This window comes from Coturnix japonica, chromosome 10 (genome assembly GCF_001577835.2).
Source record: "Coturnix japonica isolate 7356 chromosome 10, Coturnix japonica 2.1, whole genome shotgun sequence".
In the NCBI taxonomy this organism is placed as follows: domain Eukaryota; kingdom Metazoa; phylum Chordata; class Aves; order Galliformes; family Phasianidae; genus Coturnix; species Coturnix japonica.
Window position 1 is genome coordinate 395,083 of NC_029525.1, and position 20,181 is coordinate 415,263.

At 44.0% G+C, this 20,181-nt stretch overlaps 1 protein-coding gene across 3 annotated transcripts in view; it reads left to right on the forward strand.

Annotated features, from left to right (window-relative positions):
* ZNF592 (zinc finger protein 592) overlaps positions 1-20,181 on the forward strand; it is a 31,922-nt gene that overhangs the window by 2,991 nt on the left and 8,750 nt on the right. For all 3 annotated transcript variants that reach the window (XM_015872317.2, XM_015872319.2, XM_015872318.2), the window contains 4 exons: positions 1,498-3,845; positions 12,247-12,425; positions 16,043-16,219; positions 16,995-17,154. In XM_015872317.2, coding sequence (XP_015727803.1) covers positions 1,506-3,845; positions 12,247-12,425; positions 16,043-16,219; positions 16,995-17,154 — 2,856 coding nt within the window. In that variant the 5' untranslated portion in view covers positions 1,498-1,505. The remainder of the gene's footprint in view (positions 1-1,497; positions 3,846-12,246; positions 12,426-16,042; positions 16,220-16,994; positions 17,155-20,181) is intronic.

Below are 20,181 nucleotides of genomic sequence, written 5' to 3' on the forward strand. Positions count from 1 at the left end.
CAGCCTTTTGGAAAGGTATCAACAGCTGCTTTTCTCCAGGCCCTGCTTTCTGCCTGTACCTCTGCTCCCAGCTCTTCCCCTTCTTTTGGGTTCTTGCCCAACCCCTCCATCTCCCACACTTGCTGCTGGCTTTGGTGGTGCTGATGCAGCACAAATCAAGTGAGTGTGGCAGGAGTTGCTATGCCCGTGGGTGCTCCTTGGCTTTTTTCTTCCCTGTATACATCAGCTCATACAAACGTGGTTTTAAAATGAAATGTCTTAAAATAATAACTTATTAAATGTTCAGGAAGTCTATATATTGCACCAATATTTTGGTTAGGTGTGCATACAAATTCAGCATTCCTTACAGTAATGTTCAAGTGATTCTTTGCTGTCAGTCTTCATCATGGATCTGCTCAGAGCTTGATTATTGTTGTCGCAGGTCTCTGTGGCCAGTGTTTAAGCTCCACTCCCTTCTGGAAGACTTGTGATGAGAGCTGTCTGCAAATGTAATTTCTTGTTATGATTTGGATAGAATCTTTTACTCTGTCTGTGGGCAGTTTTGCCCGGTGGCATCATCACCTAATTAAGGATTGCTTCCTTATTCATGTAACCCCTGCTTGGTTTACAGTGCTTTGAGCTGTAGTCTTGTTTTACTTAAATTGCCCTGGGTAGGAAGTAATCTCACCTTTCAGGCTTATTTCTTATGGGTCCCCTGTTTACTTCCTGCTTTCTTCCTCAAAGGAGGACTGAGTTCTTCACATACAACAATCTCTTGAGAAATCAGAAGTCACTGTTGCTTTCCCTTCCTTCCCTGCCCCTTCTCCCCTCACCCCCCACAAAAAAAGCCTAAGACAACCCCAAATGCAGTAATGCATTACAGAATCTTTTCTGTTGAAGTTTATGATGACAGTTGTTCTTGGAGCTGTAAGGTATGGGTGAAAGAATAGAGCCATAAGGGTGAAAGAATTTCCTCTGCATGGACTTGATGTACACGGGTTGGTGAGGTGCTACTGTCTCCCACTGCTTTGCTTGCAGCGCCTTGAACAGCTCTGGAGAGGGCAAGTTATGTTGCAGGACAGGATTTGAACAGCTCCTGTCACTTGTCACCTGCCTCTGCAACTTCAGGGTGAGGACAAGGCAGCAGTTCAAAACTAAAGCTAGTGGGAGACCCTTGATTGGGTGAAAATAGCCTGATGGCTGCAGCTTGAATTGGTACCGGCTGTTGGTGGGCCTGCAGAAGACAGAATGTGATTTTCCCCATCCCTAGCGAGCTTTCTTGCCCTGAATACCTTTGTGCTAAGGAAGCTAGACCCCACAGAACTGGTATCTTTGTGTGTAAACAGTCAGTCTTGGAGCAGCTGAAATGGAAGCTGAAGTGTCTGCAGCAGATGTCCCTGCATGTGTTAATGTTTTGGGTACTTGTGGTTTTTATGATTGACTTACTTGCATCAGCACCTTACAAAGTTTGTCCTTGAGAGAAATATACCTGACAAAGTATTTTGCTTTTAATTGTAGCTTTCATCATGGGGGACATGAAAACCCCAGACTTTGATGACCTCTTGGCTGCTTTTGACATCCCTGATCCTACTAGCCTTGATGCCAAGGAGACCATTCCATCAACTGGGGAGGAGAACGAGAATCACCTGAAGTCATCAGGAATCTGCATAGATGAGAACGTGTCCTTATCCCACTCCTTGCCCCCTTCTGATGCTCCTGTTGTGAGTGTTATTGTGAAGAACACAAGTCGCCAGGAGTCCTTTGAGGCAGAAAAGGAGGGGAATCACCTCGGGACTGGACTGCTACACAATGGGTTTCGTGGGTCTGATCTGCCATCAGAGGCTCATGCTTTGGTGCATAATTATGGGAAGTTTGAGTCGACTTTTATTAATGGTGATAGCTCAAGAAGTTACTCTGAAAAACTGGACCAGTCCAAGTCAGAGCCTTTGCCAACTTTTAGTCAGTTTAGCCCAATTTCCAGCCCTGAGCCAGAGGATACGTTCAAAGAGAATAGTATTGGTGATAAACCCAAACATGCCCAAACTCCATATTTTCCACCTCCTTCAATGTATATGCCAACAGGAGCTTCAGTATTGGATCACTTCAGGAAGGTACCAGAGCCTGAATTAAGCATGTTTGATCAATATTGTAAAAAGGAACAAAAGATGGAGATCCACTTCCAGCCAGAGAGCAGGCTGGAAATGGGCAGGAGAGAGCACGACAAAGCAACTGAGAGGTTTGTGGAGTCAGGCAAGGACTTGGTAGATACCAGTAGCTTCCTTGCAGAAGGCTTGGTGTTTGGAGAGCTCCCTCACAGTAATTTAGGAGATGATAAAGGGTCTGTGCCTGAGCTGAACTTGCCTTCATCAGTACCACCTCGCCAGAGGTTAAAGCCAACTCACTCAAAGTTGTCATCCTGCGTGGCTGCGTTGGTAGCTCTTCAGGCCAAAAAGGTTGCGTGCATTCCCAAAGGCGATCAGCCAAACCTTATAAAGGATCCCGGTCCTTTTAAAGATGGGATGAAGGGAAGTCCAAAAATGCCCAAGTCACCAAAGAGTCCGCGGAGCCCCTTAGAGGTAGTGAGGAAGGCCAGCAAACAGCCTGAGAGTCCTCGAAGTGTGTGCAGTGACAGCAGTGGGAAGGGCTCTCCTTCCATGGCAGCCAGCTCTCCACCAGCTATTCCCAAAGTTAGGATCAAGACTATCAAGACATCCTCTGGTGAAATTAAAAGAACTGTAACTAGAATTTTGCCAGAAAGTGATGAGTTGGGCAAGTCTTTGGAAGAATCACCTCTGGAAACTTCGTCTGCTGAAGAATTTATCAAATCCTTCCCTTCCCCTGACACTAGTGTAGTTATGGAAAGTGAGGCAAGCAAGAATTCAACCAAAAATGGGGCTGCTGTAGCTATCCAGCTGACAAACATAGTGAGCCCTTACACAGATGGCTTGAAAGCAGATCTTGCTGCAAACAACACGTCTCTTGTGTCTTTATCTCCGCTGCCAAACTGCGGTGGTGGTGCCATAAAAGTTGGTGTTGCGGGGCAGCAGCTGAACAAGAAGCAGCACCAGCAGCAGGGTATCGTGGTGCAGCCATCCAATGCGACCACCTCCTCCAGCCTCCTTCCCAAAGCTGTGCACTTGGCAAATCTCAATTTAGTTCCCCACAGTGTTGCTGCTTCTGTTACAGCAAAGACATCTGCACAGAGGCGAAATCAGCCTCAGGTGACGCAGATGTCTGTGCCGCTGGTGCATCAAGTAAAGAAAGCTGCTCCCATCATCGTGGAGGCATTCAACAAAGTGCTACACAGTGCCAATCCGGTGCCAATATATACTCCAAACCTTAGCCCTCCACCTGACACCAGTATTAGTTTACCTGCCTCTGGGTACTGTTGCCTGGAATGTGGGGATTCATTTGCCTTAGAGAAAAGCCTGACTCAACATTATAGTAGGCGAAGCGTTCATATTGAAGTTATGTGCACTCAGTGTTCAACTATGCTACTTTTTTTTAATAAGTGTAGCTTGCTTAAACATGCAAGAGATCACAAGAGCAAAGGCTTTATCATGCAGTGTTCTCAGCTGGTGATGAAACCAATTTCCTTAGACCAAATGTTTTCACCTTCTGCGAGCTCTTCAGCATCTTCTACTCCTCAGACTTTGCACTTATCCTCTCCTTCACGTAAACCCAATGCTGCTTCAGGAAACGGGGTAGGAATTTCTGCTAACACACAGCCAGCCTTGCCTCTTTACCCGGACCCACTGAGACTAATTCGTCAAGGACTTAAGTGTTTAGAATGTAACAAGCAGGCGCAGGATTATGTTGCTTTAGCCGCTCATTACCAGAGAACCTCAGAAGATAATGAGAGACTGGTAAGTTGTCATTTTAATGTTATTAGTTAAATCTCCTAAGTATAAAGATACTGTCCTCTAGGGTAAAAATAGGCATGGTAGTGGCAAGTGAGTTGGATTGCCTAAAAGAGGTGATTGTGCAAAACATTTCAGGTATGTGCAGGCCCAGGTGTATGCATCTCGAAGAGGTGTTTTAGCATTGTTTGCTTTCCTTCTTTGTTCTCTTTGCCAGCAAAAAGGGTGTCTTTTATTATGGGAATGACAGGAAAAAGGTAGCAGGGAGACAGTGGAGACCCTTGAACATAAAGGAAGTTGCTGCTAGAGATCAGAGACCCCATGAATGAGTAGTATAAGAGTACCAAGTGCTGTTCTAAGATTGGCTGGAGGAAATCTGGCACAAAAGAGTTTTCCCTTCCCTAGAACCTTCACCAAAGTCTTCATGTAACGCTTTGAACATTGGGTGCTGTTTTAAAGACTGATAAAACGCATATGGGAATAGCTGAGAGGATGGCAGCATGGTATGTGTTGTGGGAGGCTATTTTTGGTGTTTTTTCTCTCCTTTTGGTTGGTAGAGGAACGAGCTGGTGTGTTACAGTAAGAAGTGTCTGCTCATTGGCTCATGAGCACCATTGGTGGCTTCCTTGCTGCAGTGAATACTGCACTGTTACGGCTTCTATCATCTTCCCAGGCATTCCCTTGGAGGTACAAATGGATCTGGGTCCCCTCTGAAAATCCATCTGATGAATAGGAAGGGGATGCTCTTTGCTATGTACCAAGACCACTCTGCCATGGCCACTGTAGTTCTGCACCCTCCAGAGCCGCCCTTTGCTTGTTAAATGTCTACCAGGAGTATCAAGGCCATTGGCATGGGTGTACAATGGGCCTTTATCTTTCTCTTAAATTCAGCAGTGGCAAAAATAGGTTGTTGCTGAATGGTTTCTGTGGTGAAAAATGGGAAGGCTGGAAGGGATTGATGCGGTGGTGTAATCACATTTACCTTAGGCAGGCCAGGGAGCGCTGTGCTCTGTCAATACCATAACTTGTTTTTGCACTGTGATGCATTTCTAGGAAATGTCTGCAGTCTGGAATTAAATCCTTTCAGGTGAGGGAATACTGAGTGCTCCTAAGTGAGCTAAAATGTTAATCAGTCACATTAAACATTTATTTCCAGGTTTCATTGTGGGATTATCAATTTAAGAGCTCCTTGAAGAGAAAAGTCTGATTGTATTTTTAGACTAGTCTAATAATTTATTCTATAACTTAACCAAGAGAAGAGTTGAAGCCTTTTACTTCAAGTTATGTTTGCTAGATGCAGCATGATTTTTGAAGGAGTTTTCTGAATATAACCTGGGGGGGGGAGGGGGAAGAAAAAGGGAATATTAAAGCTTGCAAAGCCATCTCCTCCCTTTTTTATCTTAAATTCAAAGGTATGTTCTCACTACAGCACTGTGCTGAGTCCTTTTTCTGTGCATCTGCTCTCCTACCAAATACATGCTCCTGAAATTGGGGGGAGTCCATGCTCAGCTTTTCCGAGGTGTGAAGCACATTTCTGAGGTCACAACTTTCATTTCCTTTAGAAGAGGAGCGTTGATAGGGAGTTTCACAAACGCTTCCTTAGGCAGTCAGAGAGGTTAAGAAATATTCATGAGAAATTCTTGCCCCTCTTGCGGGTAGTGTAGAAGCAAAAACCAAAGGGTTAGCAACCTGCAGTGAGAGGCAGTAATGATTGAACTGGAGGAACAGCTTAAGCTGGCTTTGTTTCACATAGAAACTTATCCTATTTATCCATACTTAAGACTTCTCACCTTAATTGGAATTTCTTACCATGACTTGGTGAAGTACTTTGATGTATTTGTGTTTCCTCTGTCTGTTTACAGGGGAAGTAAGGTGACTGAGTTTACTGTTTGTTCCTGTCAGTGGTTTGGAACAACCTTTGTATTATCTCTCTGAATGGCCTTGGGTAAAGTCCATGTTAATGGGACTGATAACAGGTAAATGAGTTTCCTAGGTGGGGCAAAAACGGGAATGACCTCAATGTATCCCAGTTCTATTGGAAGGAGAGGTGATGGATGTGGTCTGGACAGTAGAGGAGGGAGGAGATGAGGAGCAGCTATGAGGTAGAGAGGGTGACTGTGCTTGGGAAGGTGGAGTGGAAAGACCTTTAGAGAAATAGTTGAGAGCTTTACCATAATGTTATGTTTTAGGCCTTTGGTAGTTACATTGTGTTTTCAGTGGATCAAATCAGTGGATCATCATCATTTTACCTTTTTTGGGGACTTGTAAGACTTGGAATTTTTGAGAGCTTGATGGATCTGTTTACTGCTCTGCTGTTCTTCTGCAGAATTACAAGAAATGGTATCTCAAGTTCAGTATTTGGTAGGTTGGATTTTGTTCATCAGATGCCGTGTGGCCTTTAGATATTATGTTGGTTCAGATGTTCAAAAGATGACGGCAGATGTCTCTCATAACTTCAGATCTGTTTGATCTGACTACCACAGTTTGAGAGCAAGTTTTTGGGTTTTTTTGTATATATATATATTTATATGTTAGATTATGCCAAATTAAGCTGATTCATATATATGTTCCATAATTTCTTTTTGGTGTATGTGTAGGTAAAATTTGCTGAACCAACAAGATAGGAAACAATCATGGATAGCTGAGAATATTTTACAGGAGGATTTAGATGATCATGAAGACAGAGTAGTAACAGGATGAAGCAATTGAGAATCAGGATGTTTGGTCTGAAGAAGACTCTGGATGACCAGTGTCATGCAAGGGATTTGTGTTAATCTGTAGTACCAGTTGGAGTCTCATTCACGGTCCCTGTTCAGTGTTTACCTGAAATAAACTGGAATAAGAGAAAAATGACCAAGGAAGTGGAATTATGATGTTATGAGGGGAAATTAAAGGACTTGGTAAAGACATGATAAATGATGATGGCTCTCCTTCAGCACCATATTACTCATAGTGTTAAGGTGAGGGTTGGGACTTATTTTCTTCCAGAAATCAGGTCTTCAAAAATGAAGAATTTTCTCTACTCGCAGGGATCACCAGAAGCGGCTTGTTAGCATCAGACAGCTCCTGTAGCCCATTCAGAACTGTTTTCAAACTCCAGTTGAAGAAAAAAGAAATCATGCCGCTCCTGATGTGCTCAGTATAGATTTGCTTTTCCTTACAGCAGCCTCATGCACGCTTGCTCTGTGTATTCAATGCGATGCTTAAATAGCAGAGCTTTTTTTAAACCTATGGGCTACATTGATGTGAGAATGGACTCACATCACAGAATAATGCGTGCAGCAATTCAAAGTGATTATCTTGACCATCCTAATCCATCTACTGGTAACCAGAGAAGGTTCATACGCATTGTTTTTCTTTTTGTGAGTTCACCACCCAAAATCCATTGAGGTAGCTAAGTACAAAATGTGAACTAAGGACCTCTGAATTTTCTTCCACCTTTGTGCTTTTGTTCTTTTTTTTTTTTTTTTCTTTTCTTTTTTGCCTTTTATTTGTCTAATAAGAACTTTTCACTGAGTCATGACGTATCCTGTTTATGCACCACCTACACTGTAGTTACTTAAGAAATTTTATTACTGCCTTTTTTGTTTCTCCTTCCTTCCCCCTTCTTAAATCAGTGTTTTATAATTTATTGGCTAAAACTTGCTAGAAACTAGTGAAACCACTTGCTGCAATGGTAATTCCTCAGCAGCAAAGGAACATGTAAGAAAGCAGTTATATCTCTGCTATTTATTGTTTTTCTTTTTCTCCCTTGGTGTTCATGTTTAAATTTGGAAAGCAAGAGGATTGAAAGTCAATAAAAATTCCACTGGTGCTGCGAAGCACTGCTTTTTCCATCTCCCAAACAAAAGGCAATGAATGCAATGGTTAGGTACTGATTTTTGTTTTATATTGATGTTTTTCCTCTGGTTTTTATGGAAGCAAAGGGCTGGAGGACACTATGATGAAAGCGTGTTGAGGGAAGGAAGCAGACAAAGATGAAATGGTAGGATAGGTAGGATAGGAGTGAGACTCTTTGCCCTGAGGCCAAAGCAGTGCATTGGGATGAGGAGGAGAGGTTGGGGGAGAAGAGGAAGTCTGGAAGCTGGTGTATTATCCTTCTCTACTCTGCTCTTGTGAGGCCCCATCTGGAATACTGTGTCCAGGTATGGAGCCCTCAGTACAAGAAAGACAGTGAGCTGTTGGAAAGGGTCCAGAGGAGGGCCATGAGGATGGTCAAGGGGCTGGAGCACCTCCCCTACGAGGACAGGCTGAGGGAGCTGGGCTTGTTCAGCCTGGAGAAAAGAAGGCTGTGGGGTGACCTCATTGCAGCCTTTCAGTACCTGAAGGAAACCTATAATCAGGAGGGGTGTAAACTGTATGAAAGGGCTGATAATAGTAGGACAAGGGGAAATAGTTTTAAGTTGAAAGAGGGAAGATTTAGGTTGGATGTTAGGGGGAGTTCTTTACTAAGAGGGTGGTGAGGTCCTGGAACAGGCTGCCCAGACACGTTGTGGATGCCCCGTCCTTGGAGATGTTAAAGTCACTTCTGTGATTCTGTATTCTGGCAACATAAAAAAGGCTTCCAGTGACTGGAGTCCTGTGATGGAAGGGTGAGGGCCCTTTTGGAAGGACAGGCTGGCAAGACAAAATGAAGGAGTTGTCTTTTGTGAACACATGAAAGCTCTGCCTGGTGGTGGGTTAAGATTAACAGGAAGACTGGTAGGGATGATATGGTAGTGGCTCTTTGTGGTAGGTTGATTGGAAGAATGAGCAGGCCCTGTACCAAGTGTTAGAAATAGCCTCACATTCACAGGGCCTGGGCCTTGTGAGGTACTGCAGCTACCTGAAGTCCCTGGGTAGCATCAGTGACAATCACCTGGCTCAAGAGAAAGGGGAGCTGGTGAGGAGAGGCACTCTGGATTTCATAATCATGAATGATGTGGAAATATAAAGCTTGCTGGAAGCCTTGGCTGCAGCATCTGCCAGATGGTGGAGTTCAGGATCCTGAGGGCAGAGGGAAGGGTGAAGGACAAACTTGCTGGTCTTCAGGAGAGAAGACTTAGGCCTCCTCAGGGATCTGCTTCAAAGAGTCTGGTAGGCATCTCTGCCAATAGGTGGGCAGGATGGAGGGCTATCATTAGAAGAGAGAGGGGACGTGTGCTGTGTGACCTTAGGGGTTGTAGAAGTGATTGGAAAGTAAGGATGTGAAAGCCCAGTGTCATCCAGTAAGGAGTGAATTTAGCAACTGGGAGTTCAGGTTTTGCAACACAAGAGGCACAGGAGACAGTTGGTTTGTAGTCAAAATAAATGGCGTAGAAACTGAAATTCTTGAAATTATGGCTGAGGTTGTAAGGAGTGAAGATTATAGACTGAGAAAGTCGAGAATTGATTTATTAGATGCAGCACTGTCTGTATATGGGATGCTATGCCTGGACTTGATGCATGTTCCCTTATTAAAACTTAACTGGTTTTAGGTGTCTGTTTGGATCTGTATTTTTTCTTTTAACTAATAAGTAAGTTTTTATTATTATTTTTCATCTGTAAGTTTCTGCTAGTGAAATGATACAGTTATTTAGAGAGAGCCTTGGGAAGGGATATATAGCTTAGCTATCATGAATCCTGCCGAAGAAATTCTTTGGCCAGTTCTGCTCACAATGGTCATCAAAATAATCCAAGCCGAAATAGCTGTGCAGGCATCTGGATGGCTGGTTGGCTGTAGGGTAGGACAGTGCAAGCAAAGGGTTTTGTGCCCCAAGTTCAGCTTCCAGTGGGGTGTTAATGGGGATCCTGTCGTAGCTGGATGCAGCTGAGCGAGAAAATTGGCTGTGGGCATTTCATGGTGATGCCTGCATGTGAGAAGGGAAATTGCTCTGAGTTTCTGCTCCAGTGTGCTGTGCATGGCTGGGCTGGAACTCTTCTTGTAAATGGATGTGCTGTGGCTCAGAGTCCATTCTGCAATTGTTTTAGGGCAGCAGAAGGGTCAGTGGTGTAATCTCTTTGCAGGCACTTTTCTGAGCAAAACAAAAAAGCTCCAGTCTTTGTGATTCACAAACACCTCCGTGTTCTCTGGGGTTGTGCTTCCCACTCCAGAAGGGTTGGGCTAATGTGACTTTCCATCCTTCACTCCGCTTCAGCTTCTGTTGGTTTTGTTGGCTTCCCCCCCCCCACCCTTCTGAAGAAGCTAATAAATAGAAATGGGAATAAAATGAAGTGTTCTGAAGTGGGAGAGCTTCTGAGTGTTTTCCTGTCTGTGTGAATGTGACTTCTGGAAGAAGAAAAAGCCTGAGTGTTGTGTGGCAGGCAAAGTGGAGTTACGTAAAACTTGCAGCAAATAACTCTTGATTAAAGTGTAGGTTATGGGAGCATATGAGAAACACAGACATTACACAATTCAAATCATGTCCTCGTAACGTGCTTTAGAAATAACTGACTAATGAATGTCTCAAATTGCTGCCAGACTTCTTTGAAGGATCATGGAAAACTCAGAGAAAGATAAAAATGTGACATCTGGAACCAAGTTACAACTTCTCATACAAAGCAGGAGTGTTGCAAAAGGAAGAAAAAGCCGCTCAGTCTCCAAGATGACGATGATGTTTTGGTGTTTGTTTTTAAATGTTATTAATTCCTGACATCTGATTTGCTGGATGTGATTCTGCTGAGCACTCTGATGTTCTCTCAGAAGCACAGGATCTGTTTGTGGTGGCAGCGCTCAGCAGGTGGGCTGTCACTTGGTGCATGCCATGATGGCTGCTCTTTCCTGTGTGCATCACTTGGGTTCTATAGACAAGTAAATACAACCTGCTGTTGTATTGTCTGGCTGCTTCTTTGTGCAGTTCTTAGTGGTCAGCCCCTGCTTGTAATTCAGAGGATTGGTGTTCTTTGCCCCTGTGGAGTGCTGTGTTGAGGCAGGTGTTTCTCCAGCTGCATCTTATCCTCCCTGTGTCTTGCTTTTTATTCCCAAGTTGTGTGGTTCTTGCAGAGCCTGAAGAAGTTAACAGTTGGTGTTGATGCCCCTTGCTAGCTGAAATCAAAATAGAACCAGCCTCAACAAGGTGATTTTTTTGGATCTGGTGAGAAAGTATTTCTTGCTCTGCTACAAGGGCAAAGGTGCCTTCTCCTCCTGTTTGTGCTGAGTCTGCTTTAAATACTGGGGGGGATCAAAGTTGAGAAGTCCTCTTCTGGCCATGCCAAAAAGCTTCATTTCCCAGCACAAATCAGGTAGGAAAAAATGCCATAAAAGACAACAACGACATCTCAGACTGCCCAGAATGTTAATTCCTGTTTGTAGCTCACCCTTTAACTGCTGACCAAAGTGTTCTCAAAATATTCCTTGCCTAGAAGTCCTGGGGGTGCTTTAATTTCCTATCTATGGGTTCAGATGATGGTTCACTGGTGCTGCAGTTCCTTTTTGGAATCAGGGGCTTCTCCAGCATTTGGGAAGGGCTGAGGTTGTCCTGACATCAGTGTGCGTGGTGGTCCTGCAGCAGTTTCTTCTAAGCCAGTTTCTTCTCTCCTACAGAAACTTTTTGTGCTTTAGATTCAATCTGCAACACTTCAGATCATGGCCTTCAGATTGCTTGGCAGGTTCTGAAGTTTTCTCCTTCCTCTGGAGCCTGATTTCTTAATCTCTCCTCTGCTCACAGTGAACCTTCTTGGACTTGCTGTAGCTTTGTGTTTTATTATAAATGATGTTTTCTATTATTCACAGTATTTTGGACAGTGCAGAAGAAATTCTGCAGTTCGGTTTCACACTTTGATAATCCATCATTAGCTGCTTGCTGCAGCTCGTTCTTATGGTCAAATTCGGAGCAGTGGAGTGATCTTGCTTGGATTTACTGATGGCAGAGGAGAGTTTTAGCAACTAGAGGTATCTGCTACAGCTATCCACATGTGTATACTGATGTGGTGCTGAACTTTATGTATCAAGTAAATGAGGCTTCTGCAAATCTGTACTACTGTTAAGAGCAGCCCTTCCAACAGCAAGATAAAACAGGGCACTGAAATGGAGAGAAAGCATCTTTGTAGCATTTGTAATGCCAGATTATCAAGAAGTGTCTCTAAGGACAACACTGCACATGTGGCTTGTGCTCCTCAGAGCTTGAGATTCAGTATGGTTCAGAGAAATATTGTGAAAGGCAGGAATGTGGTTTTGGGGAGAAGGCTGCCATGCATCAGTGCTGCACCGAGCTCAGCAGCATGTGTTTTGAGTTGTAGGACAGGGAGGTTCTTCTGATTGTTGGTGATTTTAATGCAGTTTGGGTGTACTTTCCATCTCAAATGTCTCATTGATAGAATGAAAGCAGTGACTGAAGGGCAGGTGGGCAGAAGAAGGAGCTGGGTGCTCCTCTAAACCTGAAAGATTCCTGGGTTGGGAAGAGTCATATAGAGAGTAACTAACTAATGCAACCTTTCTTCCATCCATCAGACATGTCAGGTGTGCCAGATGATGTTGCCCAACCAGTGCAGCTACTGCGCCCACCAGAGGATCCACGCTCACAAATCACCGTACTGCTGCCCTGAGTGTGGGGCTGTCTGCCGCTCTGCCTATTTCCAAACCCACGTCAAAGAGAACTGCCTGCATTATTCCCGCAAAGTTGGCTTCAGGTTTGTGCAAGTTAAATGCTGAAGGGGCAGGAGGGAGTGGGAAACTGGATATAGGTTTTGGAAACCTTAAATAAAAAACTGAAGAGAATGTAACACAGAATTGGTGTAGGTTTCTGTGGGATGAAGCTCGTTTGAAATGGGAAATGACTAAATGAATTTAAGGGGAGGTTTCAGAGAGTAGACATGATTTTGAGGCAGCTTTAAGTTGAAAGGTGCTGGCATTATCTCCAGGTCACAAGTGGTCCCCTTGAGATTACTGTTCACAGCCAAAAGATGGCAGATCTTGATCCTCCACATCTCTCTGAGGACTGAGTGTATGTCAGTTGTCACGAACCGAGGGATGCACTTTGTAGATTATTTTATCTCCAAACTCTTCTTATGAGCTGAGAGAAATGGGGGAAGGCTCCCAAGGCTCTGGATGTGCTGGTATCTGCACTTGTGTTGTCATTGCTGCAGCCAAACTGATTGCTTTAATAAAAGACATTATGTTTTCCCACATGCTTTTCCTCATTTTTATGTGTAGATGAAGATGATTTACTTGGGAGATGAGTGATGGACTATGTGACCTTTTATGATTCCTTAGAATTCAGCTTTTTCTTCATTTGCCATTAAATACCATGATGTATAAAGGGAATGGGCCAATTTCTGCTCTCGTAGCTGCTCTTTTAAAATGTCTGCCAATTGAGGAAGCCTGCACTGTGTGGCTTCTATTGAATTTTTCAAGGGCCGTTCCTTTCAGTCACAGAGAAAAGAGACATATCCAACTGATTCTGAATTTAATTATATACAGATAGAGTTTTGGGGTGTTTTTAATGTGGGATCTGATTAGAGGAGGCATAGCACACAACAAAGAACTAATTCTGTTTCAAATTAAATGGCTGTGATACTGTGGCTGTTTGAAAAAGGAATTAATGTTGGAGAAGGAGGAATGTTGAAAAAGAGGGATGGGAGAAGATGTCAGAAAGCAAGCCCTGGCTTTGATGCAGTTGCTTGTACTTTGCAGCATTAGTCCTTACTCTTCTGTTTCCAGCTGATGGGCTCTCAGTCTACAGCAGAGGCTGGTCCTGCTTCTTAAGTGTGTGCCCTCGCATTTTTTTTAAAGCATGATTAATTCCAGATTTATAGCATCTTTATAATGCCTCCTTAATCCTTATCAGCAATGTCAGCTTCCATCCATCCACAGATGTCTAGCAAATATTTGCTTTTTGTGCTGGGAGAATTAATGAATGTCTGAAACAAGGCAGGGTTTGAGCTTTTACCAGCTTCTCCAAAAGTTACATTTCTCTAATTTGTGTATGCTGGTGCTCATCTTTGGCAACTGAACCCACCAGGTAGGGGAGCATTGGCTGTGCCTTCTCTGTCATCCTTCCTGTCTCTGCTGCCAGTCTGGAATCAATGCAGTCGTTCAAAACAGAGGAAATAAATTCAAGTTGTAGAACCAAATCTAGATAATCCATGGCATCTGTCCTATGGTCACGTAGCAACTTTTGTTCTTTCCTTTCCTTTTCATTATTTGCAGAGCTGAAAAGCCAAGGGTTTATTTTAAATCCTGCCCAGGGTCAGCTCAGCTTTTCCTTCTCCACAGTATATCTCTGCTTTCCTTGAGTTTCTGACACATGTGTTTTGCTTTGTTTTTTGATCAGCCCTTGTTCCATCTCCTTTTCTGCTAATATCTCAGCATGTCCAATTAAGATTGGTGTAGGATTGTTTGAGTTCAGGTTTTAGTCATGGCTAGCAATTGCATTGCAGTTGAGAAGGGTCTTCTATGTTTTAACATGAAAATCAACAAGCCTGCTCGAAATGCTGTCAGGTTCCAAGTGTCACCTCCCCATCTTTCCCACTGGTCTGCACTGCTTGCTGCTGTTTGGAGAGTTCAGGAGATGGATGCTGGCAGAGGGTTAAGACAATGTCTTGTCGCCTTATCTTATCTCGCAGGATTCTTTCCAAGACTCATACAGCACCCTTCCTTGCCCTGAGGCTATCCTGGACTCTTCTCCTGCAAATTATCCCCTTGTGCTTGGATTATAGTGGGATTCACAATGTACAAAAGTTACATGGCAAGCCTCTGACATCCTCCATCCACTTTGCTCTGCTAATTAGTTTACTTTATTGAAGTTCATCTTTCTGGCCTTGAGATTCTTGATTGCAAAGTGACTTTTGTTTAAACTTCCATTAAATTAAATTAACCTGTGATCATTTGACCCTGAGTTACTAATTATTTCATCCCCTAAATATTTATGAAGTGTTTAGTGCTTGCCAAAACGGAGTGTAGTGCAGAGCTGTCTCTTGTTGATTTGAGATGTGCTTGTGGAGGAAGCCTATTGAGCATTCCTGGTTGTACCGTCTGTACCTTCCTGCCAGGATTAGGGCTTTCTCTCCCATTTATTCTTGGAGATCTATTATTCTTCCTGATAACAGAGTTCTTGGTGCAACCCTAATGGAAGTCTCTCTCCCCAGCTGACATGGCTGAGGTTCGGGCTCCATGGCAGAGCAGAATATTTTCATGTTTTCCCATGGGTGACACTGGCTGTTGTCACTGCTTCCCTCTTGAAAAGGAAGAAAAGAGCATTTCTGTGCATGTTTTGGGGGAGAGGGTTTGTCTCCTTTGGGCTGACTTTTGCCTAACGAGCTTTTGAACTATAACTTCAAAGCACAGTCTTGTTTCCTAAGCGCTGTCAGGAGGCTCGTTTGGTGGGAAGGTTAATCTAGCAAACGTCAGAGCAAAGGGAAAAACAGTCCTAAAGCTTAACTCCAGCCCCGCTGGGGGAAACCATCTCTATTCAGAGCTATTCCAATCCCAGGCCAGAGGAGCGCTGGTAAGGTAATGGAGCCTCATTTGCCCTCTCCATGCTGGTGCTTGGCTTCCCGTGAGCTCAGCTGTTGGATGTGTGTTCGGGAGAAGTATTCAAGTTAAATATAGGACAGCCTCAGTCAGATGTTGCTATCTTGGGAGAGGACTGTTGGGAAGAGAGGGGTCACCCTGGCTTTGTTTGGGGCTACAGGGAGGAATCCTTCAGCTCCACCTGCAAGCTCTTCTTCCCATCTGTTTTTATGGAGCATCCCCAGACAAACACTATCCAGGCAACACCTGTGTCTTAATAGTTTCAATGAGCATAATTGCTTTCTGTTGCTGTTTTCAGTATCTTTGCTGCTGCTGTCAGTATCGTCCTTTGCTTGGTATGGTATGGTGCAGGGTTGCTGAAAATTTCCTAGCTGAGTGTTCTTTTTTTAGTACATCTGTTATGCTGCTTGGTACTACCTGGAGACCTCTTCAGATCCCTTTATTTCAGTTCTTCACTTGCACCTCTGATAGAATTGGCTTTCAGGGGTACAAGGCAGCATTTTTGTGTAGCATATTTTGCCTTCTTCATTCTGGGCCGTTTTGGTTTCTGTAGATTTCCTTTATAGATGTGCTCCCTTGCTGATCTGGTTCTGCCCAGATGATGAATTCCTGTATCATGTTCCTCCTTGATTCCTCTGCGTTGTTACTGAAGAGACTAAACAAGGACCTGCTGTAGCATGGTGTTTGTCTCCTGCCATGCTGCCTTCCATTGGTATGTGCATCTTGGAAGCAGTATCGCAGCTCTGATTCAGCTCTCTCCTTCTGCATCCCCTAGGTGCATTCATTGTGGGGTTGTCTTCATGACCCTGGCATTACTGAAAGTGCACATTCACGAGAAGCACTGCGAAGTCTTCCACAAGTGTTCTTTTTGCCCAATGGCCTTCAAGTCAGCAGACAGCACCGTGGCTCACATGACCAGCCAGCACCCAACAGAGCCTCAGAAGACTACTCAGTAAGTATTTCATATCTGCTCTTTTCCTTTGCTGGGTAGCTCTACAACTGCCTCTGCTTTCCCTCTCAGTTGGTTTTTCTTCTTTTTTTGTTGTTGTTTGATTCTGTCCTCATATCAGAAGAGCTGCCCCTTTGTCTGCTGGCAGAGGTTCATTCCTAACCATGGCCTGCTCTCCTTGATATAAATACTGCCTCCTTGGGTAGGAGAAGTTTGGGCAGGGAATAGTGAAACATCTGCAAACAGATCTTAATTGTCACCTTCTGGTCTAGCTGGAGCCGGAGTGGCACCTCTTGATAGGTAGCCTCAGGGTAACTGCTGATTTTGGCACCCCAAAGCAAGGGGACAGTTGTGCTGTGCAGCATTGCCCCAGAGGAAATCACTAGAGAGAAGCCTTTTGTTGTTTCCACTCTGCTGAGCCCTGAACTAATGCCAAAAATGCGTGCTGTAAGGGAGGGACCATGGAAAAGTGGAACTGAAAGGAATATACAGCAAGTGTACTCTGAGTCTGCACTTAATGTCACACACGTAGGTGGTTATGCATATGCATGTAAGTAAACTTATTTTTAGCAAGTTGTGGTACATGCCTGGGGCATTTTTTTTTTATTTTTCTCAGTTGAGATAATAGTTCAGTGGTCCATGTGGTTGTATGTTGACAATGCATTGAGAGAGCACAGCCCTCATTAGAAGCTTCAAAGTTGCTGAGATGACTTCTTCCACTGCCTTCTCAAGATAATTAATGAAGAGAGAGTGAGTTTTCTTTTTTAAATTGTTCCAGGGTGATCTACAAATGTTCTTGTGAGACTGTCTTTAACAAGAAGAAGCTGCTCCAAGAGCACTTCCAGCAGAATACCAACAAGTTGTTAGTGGGCGTGTTTAAGTGTCCACAGTGTCAGCTGGTGTATATGCAGAAACAGCAGTTAATGCAGCACGTTAAGGTAGGTAACTCCCACCACTTAATGATATGAGGTCCTAGTTTCTGAGTTCACAGAGAGTTTGCTTTGACTAAAGAAGTAGAATGTTCTTGAGCAATACATTAGTAGAAAAACAGACAGCAAAAATTTATGGTATTATGTGGAAAAATCAGTTGAGCACTTTGTATTACTTGGTGATATTGCAGGTGGTTACTCTCCTCCTTGTCTAATTCAACCTCGTGACAAAGGCTTACTTTCTACAGATAAATCTTTCTGATTGTTAACTGTTCTGTATTAAACCCAAGGAAGTGATTAAGCTTTGGGAGGCAGGGAGAAGTGTCCTCTGCCCACAGTACTACTGAATTCATGTAAGGAAAGCTGGATCTCCCTCTTCTGTGTACATGCATAAAAAAGAAGGGCTTTGGTTCCTTGTCCCTTTGGCAGCTGCCTCCAAGAGAGGAGGCACAGCATTTGATACATGCTTCCCTAACTTGCCTGCAGAACCAAAGGAGATTGCTAGAGGAGAATGACTGAGACAGAAGGGTCTGCCCTGGAGGTACCAGCCTTCAGGAGGTAGCTATGTTAAACTGTCATGTGAAGTTTCTAAGCCACTACTGATCATACTTGAGAAGTTGTGGCAGTTCAGTGAAGTTCTGAGTGACTGGAAAAGGGGAAATGTAACCCTGTTTTTAAAAAAGGAAAAAAAGGAAGACCCAGGGGACTACAAGGCAGTCATTCTCATATTGAATCCAGCAAGATCATGGAGCAAATCCTCTTACAGAGTATGGTAACATACATGGAAAACAGAATGGCTTCACTAAGGTAAAATTGTGCCTGAAAATGTGGTCTTCTATAACATCTTTACAATAATGGTGGAGAAGGGAAGAGCAAATTATGTCACTTATGTGGAGGTGTGCAAAACATTTGACAGTGTCTTATGTGACATCCTGATCTCTACAGTAGTCATGCATTTGACAGATGGAACACTCAGATCACCGGCTCAATATCTGCATGCAGAGCAGTGATGACTGGTGATCGTCCTGGGTCATTAATGGAACCGTCGTTATTTAACATCATGTCAGTGACATGGACAGTGGGTCGGAATGCACCCTCAGCAAGTTTGCTGGCAACACCATGCAGTGTGGTGTGATCAACACCCTGGAGGGATGGGATGTCATCCAGAGGACCTCAACAGACCTGAGAGGTGGGCCTGTGAGAACCGTATGAGGTTCAATAAGGCCAGGTGCAAGGTCCTGGGTCAGGACAATCCCAAGTACAAATGCAAGCTGAGCAGTAAGTGAATACAGAGCAGCCCTATAGGGAAGGACTTGGGTGTCCTGGTGGATGGAAAGCTCAACATGAGCTAGCAGTGTTCACTCATAGCCCAGAGAGCCAACTATATCCTGAGCTGTACCCAGAAGTATAGCTGGCAGATTGACGGAGGTGATTTTCCTCTACTCTGCTTTTCAGAGACCCCGCTGCAGCACTGTATTCAACTCTTGGACACCCAGCACAAGAACAATGTGGAGTTGTTGGTGCAAATTCAGAGGAGGGCCACAAAGGTGCTCCAGACCTCTGATCATCCCTGCTATGAAGACAGGCTGAAGAGAGCTGGGGATTATTGAGAGACCCTGGGAGTGTAGTGGCAGGGCAAAGTGGGAATGGCTTTAAACTAAAAAGGGGAGATTTAGATTAGATATTGTATGAGAATTCTTTACTCAGAGGGCAGTGAGGTGCTGGCACTGCTGCCCAGAGCTGTGGGTGCCCCATCTCTGGAGGTGACAAGGACACAGGTGGGCCCTGGGAAGCCAAATCTGGGGGCAGCCAGTCTGTGCAGGGGTGGAACTGGGTGGGCTTGAGGGTCCCTTCCAACCCAACCTTTTATATGGTTCTGTGATACATATGGAAAGCCTGTTGTCCATTTGGTGGAGGTTCTTGGCTGAAGTACCCAACCTCATTTGCAGGTTCTAGTCCCAATAACTTGTCCATAGTAGTTTGTGCACAGGCTGCCTGATGTTGGCACAACAGAACTTTCTACATTTTAATCACTGGGCTTCTATTTGGCCATCAATTGAGATTGTAATAGAAGGCGGCTTTTTGGCCGTGGCAAGGTGATAATTGCAATAACCCATCCATTTTCCTATCACATGACACTGCTTTATGCCATATGGAGTTTATAGGAGGTGCTGTCTGAAAGTCAGCTCACTTTCTGTGCTCCGTTATTCTTTTTTCCTTCCAGTGGTATAATAACAGCAGGCCTGGAGTAATGGATGATAATGTACTCTCCACTTATATAACACTTGAGATTTCCAGATAAGGAGAAAGGGGAAGTGTTTGTGTAACCCTGAATAGCTAGCGGTGCTGTGCCCTGCTATTACGTCAGAGCTTCTGCAGACATCAGCTGGCTCAGGTGCAAAGCACAAGCTTCTCACATCAGACCTTGTGTTTTGAAGCTTGTTTAGTGCCTAACCCAAGGAAAGGCTTCCAAGTGCCCTGGGGCCTTTGTGTGTTGAAACTTTACCCGTTATTAATTACTATGCACAATTAAACCTCTAAATTATCCTTTTGTGTGGATGAACTATCGTTGTTCCTAGGGGAATTTCTTGAGGCTTTTTTTGTATGTTGCTGTTTTATTTGTTTTGCGTTCCCACAGCTCTTCATTTCTTATTATTTTCTTTATGTTGAATTTTCTTTGTTAAAATAACTTTTTGGGGGACAGGGATTTTTGCCTGTTGAACAAGCAAAGAGCCTGAAGGCACATTCTGTATAAGGCTGATATCTGGCTTTGTACTTGCTTTTATTTGTCAAGAGCAAAGTTTTTAATTCTGAAAATGTGAATAGCAGTAGTCTTTGAATCATAGAATCACAAGGTTGGAATGGACCTACGAGATCATCTAGTCCAACTGTCCTCCCATTACTGATGCTACCACAAGCCACTAAACCAGCTCTTGTAGCTTCTCACCCAGACATGATCACGGAATTCTAGAATTCTCTGTTCTTGGAGATGTCAGAATGGCGACCAGCAAAACTGCTCTCTTGTACTTCCAGAGG